This window comes from Sinohyriopsis cumingii, chromosome 13, assembly GCF_028554795.1.
Source record: "Sinohyriopsis cumingii isolate HCF-2022 chromosome 13, ASM2855479v2, whole genome shotgun sequence".
Lineage (NCBI taxonomy): Eukaryota > Metazoa > Mollusca > Bivalvia > Unionida > Unionidae > Sinohyriopsis > Sinohyriopsis cumingii.
This window is the reverse complement of record NC_142973.1, coordinates 15,738,370-15,755,383: the sequence shown is the minus strand read 5'-3', so window position 1 is coordinate 15,755,383 and position 17,014 is coordinate 15,738,370. Positions and strand designations below refer to the sequence as shown.

The following is a 17,014-nucleotide window of genomic DNA, read 5'->3' as shown; positions in this document are numbered from 1 at the left end:
ACTTTGGAAACTTTTTACCTGACTTTGAAAATGAAAAGTCTGGAATATCGGGCAATGGGATCTGATCATCCCTGACCATTTATAAAACAAACATACACATTTAAATGGTGTTAAGTTAATCTAGCTTTTGACAAAATGTTTATTCCAACAAGAATGAACACTAACCATCGATGTGACATTGTCCTGAAATCTTTTTTTCACGTCTTCCATGTAACCTCCTTCCTTACTCTTCTGTTGGGACTTCTGTGGCAGTTTTGAATCTGTAATCAACCAGTAAGAACAAATATTGAGGGTCATATACGAGATAGAGAGACGGATAGGCAAATTAACAACAAAAAACTTAGATCTTTGATATCTGATAGTACTTTTTAAAGAGGCATTATGGGTAATTGCATTTTTATGAGTGACAGCAAAGTTTGCACTTATTTCTAACAAACTGTCTTGAAAATTATACTAAATGCATGAAATGTATGCAATGTACATATAATGTCAAGCTATTCCTTTGAATTTTCTTTAAATCTCTCCTATGTTAAAAAATTCTTTCTTTTCTCCAGTTGTGGTTGGAGTGGATTGCTCCCCCAATATTTTAGTTAAAGAAACAAACCCAAATGCTCAAAAACATTCTTTTTACACTGTCCATTCTTTTAGCTAAATACATGTCATGTATATAAGGAATTTTCCCTTAAAAAAAGATGATGACAAGATTTTTTTTGTTATTTTGTTTGGATTAATCTGCATATGCCTTTTATTCACATGCAAGCGGGAAAAAATGATAGAGGTCAACCAGGATGACCATTCAGTTTCAGATGACTATACCATTCAGTTTCAGATGACTATTCATAGGGGGCAAAGTCCACCAGACAAATAGGGTATTTCTGTGCATGCACAATATGGCAAATTCATATCGTATTTGTAAACCATGCAGCACTAAACCTATTTATGAGGTGGACCAGGCCTTACATATTCCAATCAAACATCAAATGAACTGGTCATGTTGGTCAGACCTTAGCACCAAATTGGGAAAATAAGTCCATTCCCTCTGACATGAAGCTTGTGACCCTCCCCCCAAATCGATAGAAATCTTAATTGCCAGTAAAACAAATTGCTTTATGACCCAACTAATAATAATTCAGTATTGTACTTAATCTTCACTGCTATTAAGTTACATTCCAAGTACTGTAAAAATGAAAGTATGTAGTTTTTTATTCAACATCTCAGAAAAGTTAACTTTGTCCTGCCATACTCTGGCATGTATTAATAATTTCTACACCAACCCATTTCCCCAAATGAACCTATTAATAATCTAACCGAAAATAGTAATCAGGCATGACATTCAGTAATAACACTAATGATTGCAGGCATAAAACAGTAAAACAATCAACTTCAATGCTGATATAGTAGCTTCTGAAGTGCTTAATTATGCAGAGTTACAATTTTTATTCAAATGATACAAATATAACACTCTTGAAAGCAGGTGAAAACTCATTTTTTCAAAAACACAATATATGTGATTCTACTCTCACCAAAAATAGTTTTAAAAGCTATCTACCACACGTGCCATTTATTAGTTAAAATTGAATGCTTTTGAAAATTAAAATATTTTAAAAAATTTAAAAAAAAACACCACACTATTTTTTCATGTTCTATCAACACATTAGAGCAACCAGCCAGAACCAGTCTACTGGGGACCAGAAATGTTCCAACAGTACAATGACTGATGTGATGATGCAGGGCAGTGCAACAGTACTGTAATTGTTAAGGAACAGCTGATATGTACACAACAATCTGTTATTTGATTACCTGGTAGTTTAAGGCCAAATGTTTTTTGAGGTGTAATAAGTTGTTGTTGTTCTAGGGTTTAACGCCATTTTTCAGCACAAGATAGGCTATACATGGCGGCCAGTATAACTGGTGGAGGAAGAACCCTGGAAAACCCAGGGAAGAACCACCAACCCACAAGAAGCTACTGGCAGACTTTCCCACATACCCACACTAGCTGAGCCCTGGACTCGAATCCACGCAGACAGAGGTGAGATGGCAGTGATCCGGAACGGTGTGGGCTTTAGACCACTCAGCCACTCTGGGCCCCAGTGTAATACGTTGTTGTTGTTGTTGTTGTGGGGTTTAACGCCATTTTTCAGCACGATAGGCTATACATGGCGGCCAGTATTAATGGTGGAGGAAGAACCCGGAAAACCCTGGAAAGAACCACCGACCCACGAGAAGCTACTGACAAGCTTTCTCACATGCCCACATTGGCTGAATCTTAGACTCGAACCGCCGCAGACAGAGGTGAGATGGCAGTGATCCGGAACGGTGTGGGCTTTAGACCACTCAGCCACTCTGGGCCCCAGTGTAATACGTAATAATGGAATAAAAGGTGGGCACCATGTTGTCTTCTGAGCCTTTGATGACAATCGGCCAACCTTTCATGGAGGGGAGATAAAGTGGAGAGACCATCCATATGGTTTCAGCAAATACTAGAGGAAGTAATTTGCTTTTTTTTGGTAATGTTTAATTGTTATTTTACTGTTCAAGATATTTTAATAGGAATATTTAAGGACACATATTACATATTTTATTAAGTTGATGGCAAAATACCAAAATGTATTGGTAAAAATGAAATATTTCAACAATTCTTGAATATAAGAATTTAAGAATGTGCAGCCAAGAAGCAAAAGATCCCGAGTTTGCATTGCATGTTTCAAAGGTAATTATATTTTGCATTTCATAAATAATTTGAAGTTTTCACACATATAAATTAAGTTCAATATCTAAATAAAATATATCAGTTAACAATATGTTAAAAGATAATTCATTTTAAGGTTGGGATAAATTGTTCATCACAGGGTCAATGTACCATGTATTTAGTCACTGTTTTTTCTTCTTCTTCAAGTCTAAATCAATCTTTGTTGTTTTATTAACAATGGTAAAGCCTGCCAAAAGATTTCTGGATATGAGCTATAAAGAAAATGAACCCCTTGAGGATGAGACTTAGGAATAAATCTTAAGTCCAGGTCAGGAACTTCCTCGGTGGGGTGAACATAACTCGAAGGACTATTGGAGAGCAGTTGACAATTTTACAAACCCAGCAACACTAAATAAACAGAAGCTAGAACTATTTTTTGGAAGGATGAGCGTAGTTGCCCTGTCATTACAAAATTGTATATGCTGATATAGGAAGGGCATTCTCCATTCTTTGCAAAATACAAAATAACTCAGGGTGAAATCTGGACCAGAAAACTAATTACAGCCTGTTAAGTATGAAGCTTAATAATCACAATAGATGTCAACAGTGGTCACCAGACATTGATCATGTGAAGGAAACTTAAAATGCTATTGGATATTATTAAAAATGTCTTTGCAGTGAACTGTAAGATAAACAACTCTTCCTCCCCCCCCCCCATTTCCACTGAAGAATATAAAATTTATGGCAATAAAAAGAGAGTCCCTTGAAGTGACTGGTTTTTACAGTATAAAAAGAATTTGCATGAATTCAAGACCTTTTTTTTAGCACAAAGATTAAACACTAAGATTTTCAAATTAGTCTCTTTGACAGCCATACCGGATGTAAGACATCTCAATATTTTCATTTAAGACAATCTAGACACCATCAGAAGACTTTTGGTGAAAACCCAATTATGGTATGACCAGCAATTCAGGAGAATTAGTGACAAGATTTTCAATATGTTCATTGTGGTATCTGTAGTCAGATTGGTGTTATTCAGTACTTACTAAAAATCATAATCAGTTTTCTGGTGAAAACGTTATGTCAAGATTACTTTCTATTTATAAGAAGTAGCAAAAACCAAATTTTCAAAATGGATGCCATGGTGGCCATACTGATATATCAGTACCATCCAACATGACATCATAAGAAATCTTCTGGTGTAAAACCCAATGTTGAAAAGACTTTCCATCTATAAGTAATTTTAAGATATTCAAGACACACCTGCAAAAAGTCTTTTAGTGAGAGCCTTGAGATATGACTACCCATTCTTGGAGTAGCAATAACAAGATTTTCAAGATGGCTTCTGTTTCACAATGAGTTTTTGGTGAAAACCAGTGGCATACAATATTACTGAATATTGATTGATATATTGTGGTATAAATGCAGCAATAGAAATATCACAGCAGTATTTTATATTACCAGTATTAGATAATATTCCGATCATATCTGAAAAATGTTCTTATGAAACAATTTTTTTTAAACATCAATCTTGGCACAGTTTCCTATCTGACACACTTTACAACTGACACAGGCCAAGTATGAAAATAGGGGACAGAGGATAATGTCTTAGTTTCCAGGCCCTGGTTTCAATACAATTTTCAAACTTTCTCCTCTAATTCAGATTCTACATTATTTAGATAATATAAGATACTTTTGTCAGAAGGCACCTAGCAGAAAGGACATAAATTCATTTTTTAGTTTTATTAAATTTTAATTCACCAAAACATTTAAATTCTTTAAAAAAAGATTTGAGGAATCATCAAATTCAAGGAAATTCTCAAAACTGTATTAGCGATAAAGCAAGATTTCATGAATGTATTTTAATTCCTGATGCCAGATGAGTATGCTATGAGAAAATCAATCAGTATGATAGATATTAAAAATCTCTGAGAAGGAAAATATGAGATGTATAGTGAAATTGTGGCCAGATCAATTCCTTGGAAAACTTCAAAATTTTTTGAGTCTTGCTCAGAGTAGATGTACAGGAAGTGCAGTGTACATATGTAGCCAAATTATACAGGCTTGTAATAATAATAATAATAATAGTAATAATAATAATAAAACATTCTGATCTCTTGCTACAAGACATGACAAAGGGAAATTTTTTATAGTTTTTCTAAGATTGAATTTTCTGATTGTATATCCATTCTGAACACTTCCTATACATCTACTTCTGGCAAGACTCACTAAAGTAATAAATTTTCTTAATGTGGTTTAGATTTTAGTGAGGATGACAGCATTATTTACCTGCCTGAAACCTCTGACATACCTGAAAAATTAGTCTCCTAGTCTGAATCATCTTTGTCAACAATTTCCATCTCCATGTCATCAAGTAGTGAGAATGACAGCATTATTTACCTGCCTGAAACCTCTGACATACCTGAAAAATTAGTCTCATAGTCTAAATCATCTTTGTCGACAATTTCCATCTCCATGTCATCAAGTAGTGAGAATGACAGCATTATTTACCTGCCTGAAACCTCTGACATACCTGAAAAATTAGTCTCCTAGTCTGAATCATCTTTGACGACAATTTCCATCTCCATGTCATCAAGTAGTGAGGATGACAGCATTATTTACCTGCCTGAAACCTCTGACATACCTGAAAAATTAGTCTCATAGTCTGAATCATCTTTGTCAACAATTTCCATCTCCATGTCATCAAGTAGTGAGAATGACAGCATTATTTACCTGCCTGAAACCTCTGACATACCTGAAAAATTAGTCTCCTAGTCTGAATCATCTTTGTCAACAATTTCCATCTCCATGTCATCAAGTAGTGAGGATGACAGCATTATTTACCTGCCTGAAACCTCTGACATACCTGAAAAATTAGTCTCATAGTCTGAATCATCTTTGTCAACAATTTCCATCTCCATGTCATCAAGATCCACAACAGCTGGGTGTTGACTCTGTAATAAATTGTAACAATGTTCCACTTACAAATAGTAAATTTAAGAGGCTTGTTTACTATCATAAAAATAAACCAACTGGTCTAAGTTGTAATATATTCACTTTTTATGTATTATATTCACTTTTTATGTATGAATCCAAGGCAATAATCATGGATGTCAGGACAGTGTTCTCTCCTTCCCTAAACTTCTCTCTAGCCTGACAGACCAGAGACTTTAAAAAGTTCCTGGTCTTCCAGATTTGCTTCCAGTATGCTTGTAACATTCTGAGCTGGGCACAAAAGTACTGCTACTTGTGTTTGATTGACAGAAAGGCATATGTAATAACTGGCATATACATGGCATATATATATATATGGCATATATATATAGAAAAATGGCATATCTGCTACTTCAGATTTGTGTTATGTTTTAGAAAGGCATTGGATCTGCAAGCAGATGCTAATTTTCAAGGTCAATCGAAGATATCTTTTTAATAAAATGTCTATTTCCTTTCTCATATGGTACACCTGGCCAAGAGTAATATTTTTATCTGTACATGTGTAACTGGTTAAGAATTGGTTTTCACGTTAGAATGCTGTCTGGTGCAGTTCTGATACAAACCACAATGGTCCACCCTTTTATACGCCTGCCGTTTTTATGGTGCATATTATGTCATGATGTGTTCTAATAGGTCAAGGGACAAGGTCACTGAGGAAAAATTGTTTCTGCACAGTAACATTAGTTCTATTTCACAGACCAGGACCAATCTTTGTGCATAGCACTTTGGTTCAAGAATATGCTTGTTGATTTTGTGGTCAAAAGCCACTAATTGAAAGAAGTGAAATGATTTCTGCATAATAACATTTGTTCTACATATCTGAACTAGACCAAATGTTGTAGATAGCTTGCCATTTGGATAAGGAATAAACTAATGATCTGGGGGGTCCAAAGGTCCTGGATGTTGTGACTGAAAGATAAATGATTTCTGAAAAAATATTCGTTACTAAATTTTGGACTGATTTAGGGTAATGGGGTCCCAAACTGATAAGCAAATCTGGTGTGTAGTTTGATATTGATGGGACCCTGAATGGGTTCAGTTTTCTGCATTCCAGTACTTTTATACGAGTTATTCACTCTGTTCTCATTATCGTTGGATTCTGCAGCACAATGCCACCAAGGAATGTTGAATTTCATCCAAATTTTGCATGTGCTTTATACTGATATGACACTGAATGAATTGATACAGAATTATATTTACAGGAGCTAGGCTCGCTTACTGCCCTTCTGACTTTGGTTTCTGCAGCATGTCTTTACCAAAGGTGTCTTGAATATTTATACCAGGTTTCATTTGTGGCCCCAGGTCCATGCTGGACACATATTTGGGTCACATTACCTCTTTCCTGCTAAAATATGGCAATCTTGGCAAAAAGAAAAAGTAGTGACTGTAGAAAGTTCAAAACTCAATATGTTCAAAATAGTCACTTTAAACTTCCGTTTTTGCATACTTTCTCAGATGATTAAAATAATGATGAAATAATATTAAAATTTTATAAAAATATTAAAACTCCTCTTATTTTGTAACAGTTGTATAATATGTCATTTTATCAAAGGCAAGTTCTAAAATGGGGTTCAGCCCAAAAATGGCAACTGTCTTCATAACATGTCTTACTGTATGTTCATAAGGTGAATTACTGGATAAAATTATATATTCAATTAGTAGTGGACCTGGTAACATAAACTGAGTTATAATTTGGTTCTTAATGGTCTTCATAAATCTTGGATGACATCAAGACAGGCTGATCTAGATGACCTGAGAAGGGTACCACAGAACAAGCAGTGACATCTGCTGTGGGCACATATATTAGCCGGATTGTAATGGAAGTTATGAAATCCAAAATCAGATTAAGCTGAAGTATGTTTCTTGAATGAAATGAATAAAAAATATAATAATACTGAAGAAAGTGTTTAGACAACTTCATGTCATTCAAGATACTTATCATACTTTTAACGGATTTCAGCATTCCTGGCTTCAATCATGTTCCAGTCGATTGAAATGTTGGCCATCAGAACTTCAAAGCACCTCCATTTGCTTGTATGAGAATTTGATTGTTGTTGTTGTTGGGTTTAATGCCATTTTTCAGCACACAATAGGCTATACATGGTGGCCAGTATTAATGGTGGAGGAAGAACCTGGGAAAACCCCAGAAAGAATCACCAACCCACAAGAAGCTACTGGCAAGCTTTCTCACATACCCACATTAGCCAAATCCGAGACTCGAACCCACGCAGACAGAGGTGAGATGGCAGTGATCCATAACGGAGAGCGCTTTAGACCACTCGGCCACTCGGGGTCCTGTGAGAATTTGAATTTATTAGAAAAAAAAAAAAATAAATAATTATATAAGTCGGACAAAAACATTAAGAATTTAACTGTACAAAATAGTCAATATGGGATGTCAAATGTGTGACATATTCCCGAAAATATGACTTCTTGTTCTAATGTTATCAGACATCGAACACGCCGTTAGTTACTCACTAAGACCCTGACCACCAAGAATAAAAATATTAGGGTCGATGTCTCGCATTGTAGGACTATAGACAGAATAACTGTTTTGTACTTTCTATCAGCAAAAACGATAAAAAGGATTATATTTTTTTGTTAATTTGTAATTACTGATGATCTGATCTTCACAGAAACACCTTATTTATGAACCTGAGATGAGATTTTAAAATTTGGTCCATTACACTTAGGTTGCAGGGGATATTTTTGTAAATTGGCCCCGGGCAAATTTCTTAACTTACGGCTATGGTGTGACTTTTTCAGGTATTATTGTTTACCAATTAAAGATATGGATATATTTGTGAACTAGGTGTTTCAGGCTTGTATTGTACTTGAAATTGATGTCAGGCATGTACACTTTCCATAGTTACCGTGCAGTATGTTGATAGTGAAATGCCAATAGTCGGCTATGAAGAAGAGCTAGCCTCCCAAAGCAGTAAATATGTGGGTTTGGGGCAAGTAGAATATCTGAAGAAAGGCCTGGATGACAACTATTTTCAATTGCATCAGCCTGTTTAGTAGACACTGTTTTGCATAACTGTCATCTAGGAAAAGGGCTTGTGTTTGCACTGTGAGCATCACATGGTGTCAAAAATGACTTTCGGCCATGATAATTGCAGGTATAAATTTGGGGTTGGGGTGCATAAACTTCTGCTATAAACTACTTTTCACTTCTCTGGTCAAGTGGATAATATTTTTATGCTTTGTTTTAATACAGGTATCCAAAAATATGGACTTTTTTGACCTCACTTGTGTATTTTATTTTGTATTTTTTTAATAATAGGCCGGCGATTGTGGCATTAAATTTGTGCATAAAAACTGTCCCCTGCCCAATCACTAGCATGAATCAACAAGGGACACAACTCCTACTGCACTAAAAAAGCAGCCTCACTTTCATGTCCACAATGGCTGGCCTCTCAGGGGTGTTCTATTATGCCATTTCTTACATTTTTTTCATTGGTTGTTTAAAATTAACATCCAATGTAAACTATTCATACATTAATCTCACAGTGCAGTCGCATTAAGTTCCAAAAACCTGCTGGAATCAAGGATTCCGATTGTTTTGAAAATTTCAGAAACTTGATTTCCATAGTACTAGCTTCTGCTCTGCTTTAATTTTATCATAGCTTTGAATCATAATTAATTAACAATACATATCTTCAAGGATTTTATGTGTAATTACCATAAAGTGTTTGAACTTAATTTGATTTCAATTGAAGGGTCATGTGTGTGCAAGCTGGAAGTTGATACTTAATATGCAAGTGAAATCCCACTGAATGGAATACTTTCCTCTCATTGTTTAAAAGAAAATGATGTCCTGCATTTGTTTATAACTTATCTTCAGTTGGGCATGAGAAGGCAGTATTCCATTCAGCATGTTGTTCTTGCATATTAAGCAGGTGCGATCATGGCCATATCGAGCATTAGCATGGGAAAATGGTCTGGCATTCCTTAAAGGTAAAATAGACAAACTTCGGATACACATACAAAGTCAAATGACTTAGCTAAACATCGGTACCAAATTTATTACGCTAAGCAAAATGTAGCCTGAAATATGGGCATTTATTCTTAAATATGTCACGCAGGAAAGGAGAGATGTGTCCTCCCTTGTAGTTATTATATAGTACATGTATGACAGGTAAATTGTAAGCAATGATATGAGCCATTGTGCTGTAGTGTAGACTACACAGCTTAGTGTCAAGTGCAGGTTGCAATCTAAAATTGTAAATATTTTTTAATGATGAATTAAAAATTTCACTGAACAAATTGGGTCAAGAAAAAAGAAAGTGGCTCTCAAACACCATTAGCTTGTTGTATCCATGCATTGTTAAGTACTAATATTGCGAATTTTGAAAAAATGGAAGTTCATATATTTTTTGTCATAATTTTCTCGTTCTCTGAATAAAGGCCCTGTAAATTAAAATGTTCCTTCACAAAAAGTCTATGTGAAGCAACATTTATGTGGTTATCTCTCCATATTAAAATTTTGTGTCTCTGGCTCATTTGTCCCAAAGTAACCAAAAAGGACATTAAAATTGCTATAATTATATTAAAAGAGCAAGAAAATCTATTTGTGGTCCAAATTAAAAAAAATAAATAGCATTTTATAAACAGCTAAATAATCTTTATGAATGTGCAAAATTTGGTTTTGATATCTCTACAAATAAAAAAACGCTGGGTATGGTACTAGTCCTACATGTAAGACCTTGATGCTGATATTTATGTTTTGGGCGTCAGGTACTGCCTAACTATCAGCACCGTGTAGTGTGTTTTGATGTCAACTAACATTGTAACAAAAGTCAAATTTTTAGGAATATCTCACACAACTGGCAACTAAAATAACAGCACTTTTCTACAAAGTAAAGTCATAATGTTTTAGTCAGACTTTACTTACTCTGATGTCTTTTCTCTAATACATTCAAATTCTCACAAAGAAATGAACCTGTTTTCAAGCTTTGCTGGCCTACATTTCAGTTGAATGGAAAGCGATGAAAGCCGGGAATGCTGAAATCGGATTAAGTTGAAATATTATCTTTAATGAAACAAATAAAAATATATTATGTCTATTGGAACTGTAAAGCAACGTTTCGTTTCGTTCAAAAAACATATCCGCCACATAAACCTACTTAAACATACTTTGGCATACCTCGACTACCATCGCATTGCAAAAAATTCAAATGTATGTATTCTGCCAGGATAAAGACATCTCAGTAAGTATAGTAATTACACATAAATTAGTGGAAGAGTGTTTATATATGCTGCCAAATGTGAGCTATTCCTGAAACTTTGACTACTCGTTCCGATGTCAACGACATCAGAACACGCTATGCAAGGCCATTATTTGGATAGTAAGACATAGCACTAAAACAAAACCAGCATGTGCTATGTCTTACACTGTAGGACTACAGTAGGTATGGTACCACTTTTTGGCACAAAAATAAGTCATTCTTAAACTGTATTAAATCGACATTGCTTGAAACAAATTCATAAAACATACAATTTCTTACATATTTTCATAAAATAAACTTTCGTATGCATCTTTCAAATAACATTACATGTGTGCAAATTTTGACTGAGTTATCTTTCAAATTAAAAAAATGACTGGTTCATGTTAATGTACCCTTACATTACTTCTCATCGAAAACAAAGTCGGCTTTCTCAACAGCAAACATTTACACTAATCACTTAACACTTTGTACTGATATACGTGAACGTTTATGGCAAGTTTATAACAAACTTAGAATACAGATATTATGTTTTTTACGTATAAACTAGCACCCAAAAGCTTTACACACTTCTTGATTACGCCAGGTTGACGTGTCAGCCATTTTTACTTTGACAGAGTTCTCTCCCATAACTTTATAAGGGCGAATATCTGGTAAGTTTTCCGATTCCGATCCCGATAACAACGAAAAAAAAAAAAATAAATAAACAAGAAAATGAAAAGAGAAAAATTGTGTGTCTGGAAAATAATCAGTGTGTGTGCAAAACTATCTTGAGTCTGTCTCGAGTGGAAGTTATAGGCAAATCACATCAATAGCCCGTGTCATATTAGCATGGTTTGGGATTTCTCTATTTTTACTTCTTTTTTATCGCATCGTTGTAGCTGTTCTTTACTTTCTTTTGTGACCTCAGTCATTCTCTTTTGTCAGTAAAAAAAGAAACTATTAGCAGCACACAATTCCCTTCTACAAATTAGGAAAAGGTGTGTGTGTGTGTGTGTGTGTGTGTGTGTGTGTGACAGAAAAAAGACAAACAACAGCGCAATACTGATGTGAGATAAGCACAAACACTTTGGAATCCATCGATTCCATTTTCAGTCTGTTTATCACTTTTCTTGTCATATCTATTATTTCACATACCAAAACGATCTTTTTTGACCCAGTGCTTTTGATGTTATGTCTATCTATACAGTGTTAGTAATTTCACTCCCTAATAGAGGATTGTGGAATAAATGCATAGCTGATTTTTTACACGATTCTAAGAAGTAAACAAGATGTTTACATGAATCCAGTACCTGTTCTTGTTCATGACTAAGAGAGGGTTTCCGTATGAAATCTATTACGTCGCAGGTCAAGTTTATTTGTGTATATATAGTTTGATTTGGAGAAGAAAAAATACTTATTCATTTATGTTTTATTATCAGTTTCTGGAATCATTTGTACTAGTGATCAGATATTATTCTAGAAGAATTATTTCAATTGTTCATTTTTATTACTGTGTGCCTATTAAATTTTGGCATTAAAACAATACTTTGGGATCATTTAGAATTCAGTGAAAGACATTCTAAACTATATCATTGTGGTACATCAGGACATTCAAGACTATTTGAGTTCATTCGAATCATTCTATACTTTGGTCTTATGACATGGCATTTAGGATTACACTGGACAACAAATTTTTACAAAAGTCATGTTACTGAAATAAAATTAGTCAATTCTTATCAATTTTTATGTGCTGAACACGAATATGACAGTCAAATTGCAAAATTGGCTCTAGTTTTTTTGTAATCTGCAAGAAATTAATGTTTACATAACGAAATGCATTCCAATAGTAAAAGGTCAACTGTAATAGCCTACCTATAAAAAATCAAGTCATTGACTACATCTTAGATTTCTTCGCCTGTCTCTTGTACAGCTGTTCGGGAGCATCTCTGAGGAGTGTCCAGCAGTAGTCAGCCAGCATTGTAGTGGACCATTTTCCCTGGTATCTTTGTTCCATTGTTGCGATATCTTGATGAAAACGTTCGCCGTGTTCATCACTAACAATACCACAGTTGCTAGGAAAGAAATCCAAATGGGAATGAAGGAAGTGAATCTTTAGAGACATATTGCAGCCAAGTTTCTTATACTTCATCAACATGTCTTCTACTAGTTCCTTATAGTTTTCTGCCCTAACATTTCCGAGGAAGTTTGTAGAAACTAGGCGAAAAGCATTCCATGCTTGTTTCGCGTCACCTTCCAGCAAGTTGTTGAACCGGTCATCTTTGAAAAGCTCTCGAATCTGAGGACCCACAAAAACTCCCTCTTTAATCTTTGCTTCGCTGAGTCGAGGGAATTTTTCATGCAGGTATCGGAATGCTGGCAAAGTCCGGTCAATGGCTTTCACGAAGTTCTTCATCAAACCTAGTTTGATGTGAAGGGGTGGTAGCAAGATTTTCTGAGCCTCAACCAGAGCTGGGTGTTGGATATTCTTCTCTCCAATGGCTACATTCTGCCTGTGAGTCCATTCCTTCCTCATGTAGTGCATTTCCCTTGCTCGGCTATCCCACTCGCATAAGAAACACATGTATTTTGTATATCCTTGCTGCAGTCCCATTAAAAGGGCAACTACCTTCAAATCACCACAGAGGTGCCAGCTGTACTTGTTATACTCAATGGAATTCAGTAGCTGCCTTAAGTTATCGTATGTCTCTTTCATGTGGACAGCATACGCTACTGGAATAGATGGAAGAATGTTTCCATTGTGCAAAAGCACAGCCTTGAGACTCAGTTTCGAAGAGTCCACAAATAGTCTCCATTCTTGTGGGTCATGAGTGATTTTTAAAGCATTCATGAGGCCCTCAATATCGGAACAGAATATCAGATTACTTTCCTTTCTGAAGAAAGGCTCCAATTGCTGGTGGCGCTTTCGATATGCAGTAATTGTGACATCTTCTTCTAGAAGATTCCATTGTTGGAGTCTTGATCCTAGCAATTCTGCCTTGTTCTTTGATAAGTCCAAATCACGAATCAGGTCATTTAGTTCTTCCTGTGTTATTCTGTGTGGGGTTGATGATGCACCACAGTGAAAATCTGGATCACTGCATGCTGATGGACCAGGAGAAGAACAGGTCGACTCACCTTTGTCTTCGTCAGATGAATCAAGAGAATATTCTGCTGGAGGTTCTGGAATAGGAAGTCCCTCACCATGTGGAACTGGTCTCAATGCAGACGGAATGTTTGGGTAGACTATTCTCGACTTCTTTCGCTTCGTTATTCCGCCGGAAAGAGGAGGAACCAAGCAGAAGTAACAGTCATTTAGGTGGTTGCTTGGCTCTCTCCACACCATTGGGACTGCAAACGGCATTGATGACCTTTTGCAATTCAACCACTGTGAAAGCTGTGTTGTACATGTAGCACAGCATATATGCGGAGCCCAAGGCTTGTCTTGGTCACCAACCTTGCATCCGAAGTAAAGATGATATGCCTTCTTCACTTGAGAATTGATACTTTTCTTCTGGTTGGCAAATGTCACTTCCCCACAAATATAGCAAAAATTGTCCGCGGTATTAACACACTTTCGAGGCATTACTGTTCTTTATTGTACGTAAATGGATAAAATAATAAGTTTTATGTAACAGTAGCTTGAACTGTCTCGCACAACGTCTAAAATATTTTAAATGCTGAACCTATCTGATTGGGCTTTATATAGTACACTGCTTACGTCAGCTTCAGCAGCCGCCTGGCATTAGTATAATAGGCCTACACATGTATAGTACACTGCTGACGTCAACTTACTTCAGCAGCCGCATGGCATTAGTATTGCATTGCATCAGAAAATGATGCAATCAACTGTGGATGATGTGAGCATGATGGTATTATGCAATGTTACATCATTATTCCGGATGTTGCTGCAGTCCTACTGGAGAAATTTACACAGTGAAACATAGAAAATGAGGTATATGAATATCTTCGAAACGAGAGCCAATACAAATTTTTCACGGTTATATTCGTGTTCGGCACACCAAAATACTACAGATTAGGGCCTTTTCAAGTCAGTAATGATTTCACTGTTGACCAGTGTTATTTGGGGTTTAATTCATAATAATGTATGTGTCATTTAACTTTCCACTAGAGAGACAAATTGTTTGCTGAATTTTACCTAAAGTGTTGGTTTCACTTCCTTTTTGTTATATATTTTAAGACCGAGATTCCTAACATTGAAATACATATTTGCTGTATGTTTTTAAAAATTATAAATTAAAAGTCACTAGACCGCTTATATTGTTTGAAAATATTTAGTGTTTTCGTATAAGTACTTAGACATTAAAATTAAAATGATAAAGTACTGGACCAGCAAGAAAAGGAAGCCAGTTTGTGAACACTAAATTGATTATTTTCTCCCTATAAAATATAAATAATGAAACAAACCTATCTTGTATTCAGCTGAGACACATTCCAACCTTAATATCTCGTAAAGTTTACAAGACCAATCTATGACGAGCTCGAGTTTATGAAAACAGGAAGGTTCTACTTAAAACAGCACACGGTAATTTTTGTGTATGAAGTAACTGCAGCAGTCAATCATATAAATGGCCAACAAAACTAAAGCACGAATCACAAACCATTTATATGTTTCAAGAAATGTTTCTAAATTATTAAATTTGTTACAAGCCAGGGGTCTTTACTTGACTGAGCGGTGTCAAACCCTGGCGCGATTCCCGCTAGAAGTCATAACCTTACCCCAAATTTCCAAAGACTTCCATACAACTTCAGCTGTAAATTAGAAAGCCCGACGTGTCCGTTCTATACATAAATTTTACTCTAACCAATGCAAGACTACAGATCTCACAACCTGCCAAGTATCTATCAACCGCACATCTGCATGGTTTCTCTACGTTAGGTTTCTGTACCGCCAATTCACGCCGTAGAAACTATATAACTGTCCCCTAATACAGGGAACTACTTCAGCTACGCCACCTTAGACCAGTCAACCTACGATTTCCAGGCACATTTCGCCAATACAACTGCATCACATTTGCCACCATGCTGACATAAACCGTATGTGCTAAGTCCCTTCCTGTTGATTCGATTGTGTAATTTACAGGTTTACTACCGTAAATACTGCAACTGCAGTCACACCACCAATGTACACCACTAGATTCTGGTAGGGACTTGATTGTTCATGGACACTCATTTGGTTTGGACCTGAATTCACTACTAGTGAACCATGGCATCATGGAAACTCTCTAATACCTCACTCCACGATGTTTGTTCCTAGTAATTGGCTAATTATTTCGGGCTAAGGAATATTTTCAATGCACTGAACTCCAATAATCAGACAAGTAATTACAAAGAATTCCTTAAAACGGGGCGCTATAACAAAATGCGCATACTCCAAATTTATTACTTTATAAAAGTACCTGTTATAGACGGCCGCCCTGTTGGATTGGTAATAAACAGAATATATCGGGCACAAATTAATTTATGGATATTTTGTTTGTTTTGCTTTGTTGTTCTTTGGGGTTTTTTTTGTTTTGTTTTTTATTTGTTTGGGGTTTTTTTTTTACTGGCTGACCTCAGAAATAGCGCATCCTCACCAAAGATGGACATTGAATGGGAAGATAAAGAATAGCGTTTAAGTTATTTTTACTAACGTCCTGAAAGTCCGATTTCTTACACGAATATTTAAAAAATCGTATGACTTATTTAAATGGGGGCAATAAGAAAATAAATTATAGCGCGTGGAAAGAATGGTTAATTGAATAGTATACTTACCATTGCAAGCAACACATATATTTCCACGTCAAAAGGGTTTCTGTCAGTCATGAAGATAATCAGTGGCAAGGAGACATTGTTTCACTGCAGTCATATGAACAGTACCAAGATGGATACTAATACAAGTAATAAATATGTGGCAGTTGGCGGTACCACACGATTTAACATTATGCTGTAGGTTTATATAAGGGTGGCGATATGAGGCACAAGGGGAAATGTCATGTTAAATTGTCCATATGTTTAACATTTGCATGACGGTTTAGGCCATAATAGATATTTAACATTACGCAGTAGATTTACATTTGAGGCTTTATAGGACGTTTCCATGTTAAAAGATGTATAGGACACG

The 17,014-nt window shown here is 35.6% G+C and overlaps 1 protein-coding gene across 7 annotated transcripts in view; it reads right to left on the bottom strand.

Moving 5' to 3' along the window:
- Positions 1-11,569, bottom strand: part of LOC149784983 (protein YIPF3-like) — a 67,046-nt gene extending 55,477 nt beyond the window's left edge. For 2 of the 7 annotated variants that reach the window (XM_089978652.1, XM_089978658.1), the window contains exons 1-3: positions 11,482-11,569; positions 5,556-5,643; positions 166-260 (exon numbers count right to left, since the gene is read on the bottom strand). In XM_089978652.1, coding sequence (XP_089834778.1) covers positions 166-260; positions 5,556-5,643; positions 11,482-11,541 — 243 coding nt within the window. In that variant the 5' untranslated portion in view covers positions 11,542-11,569. Of the gene's footprint in view, positions 1-165; positions 261-5,111; positions 5,170-5,333; positions 5,392-5,555; positions 5,644-9,368; positions 9,637-10,580; positions 10,600-11,450 lie in introns of those variants that run through there. The other 5 variants (XM_089978653.1, XM_089978654.1, XM_089978655.1 and 2 more) reach the window with 5 other exon arrangements.
- Between the last annotated feature and the right edge of the window lie 5,445 nt (positions 11,570-17,014).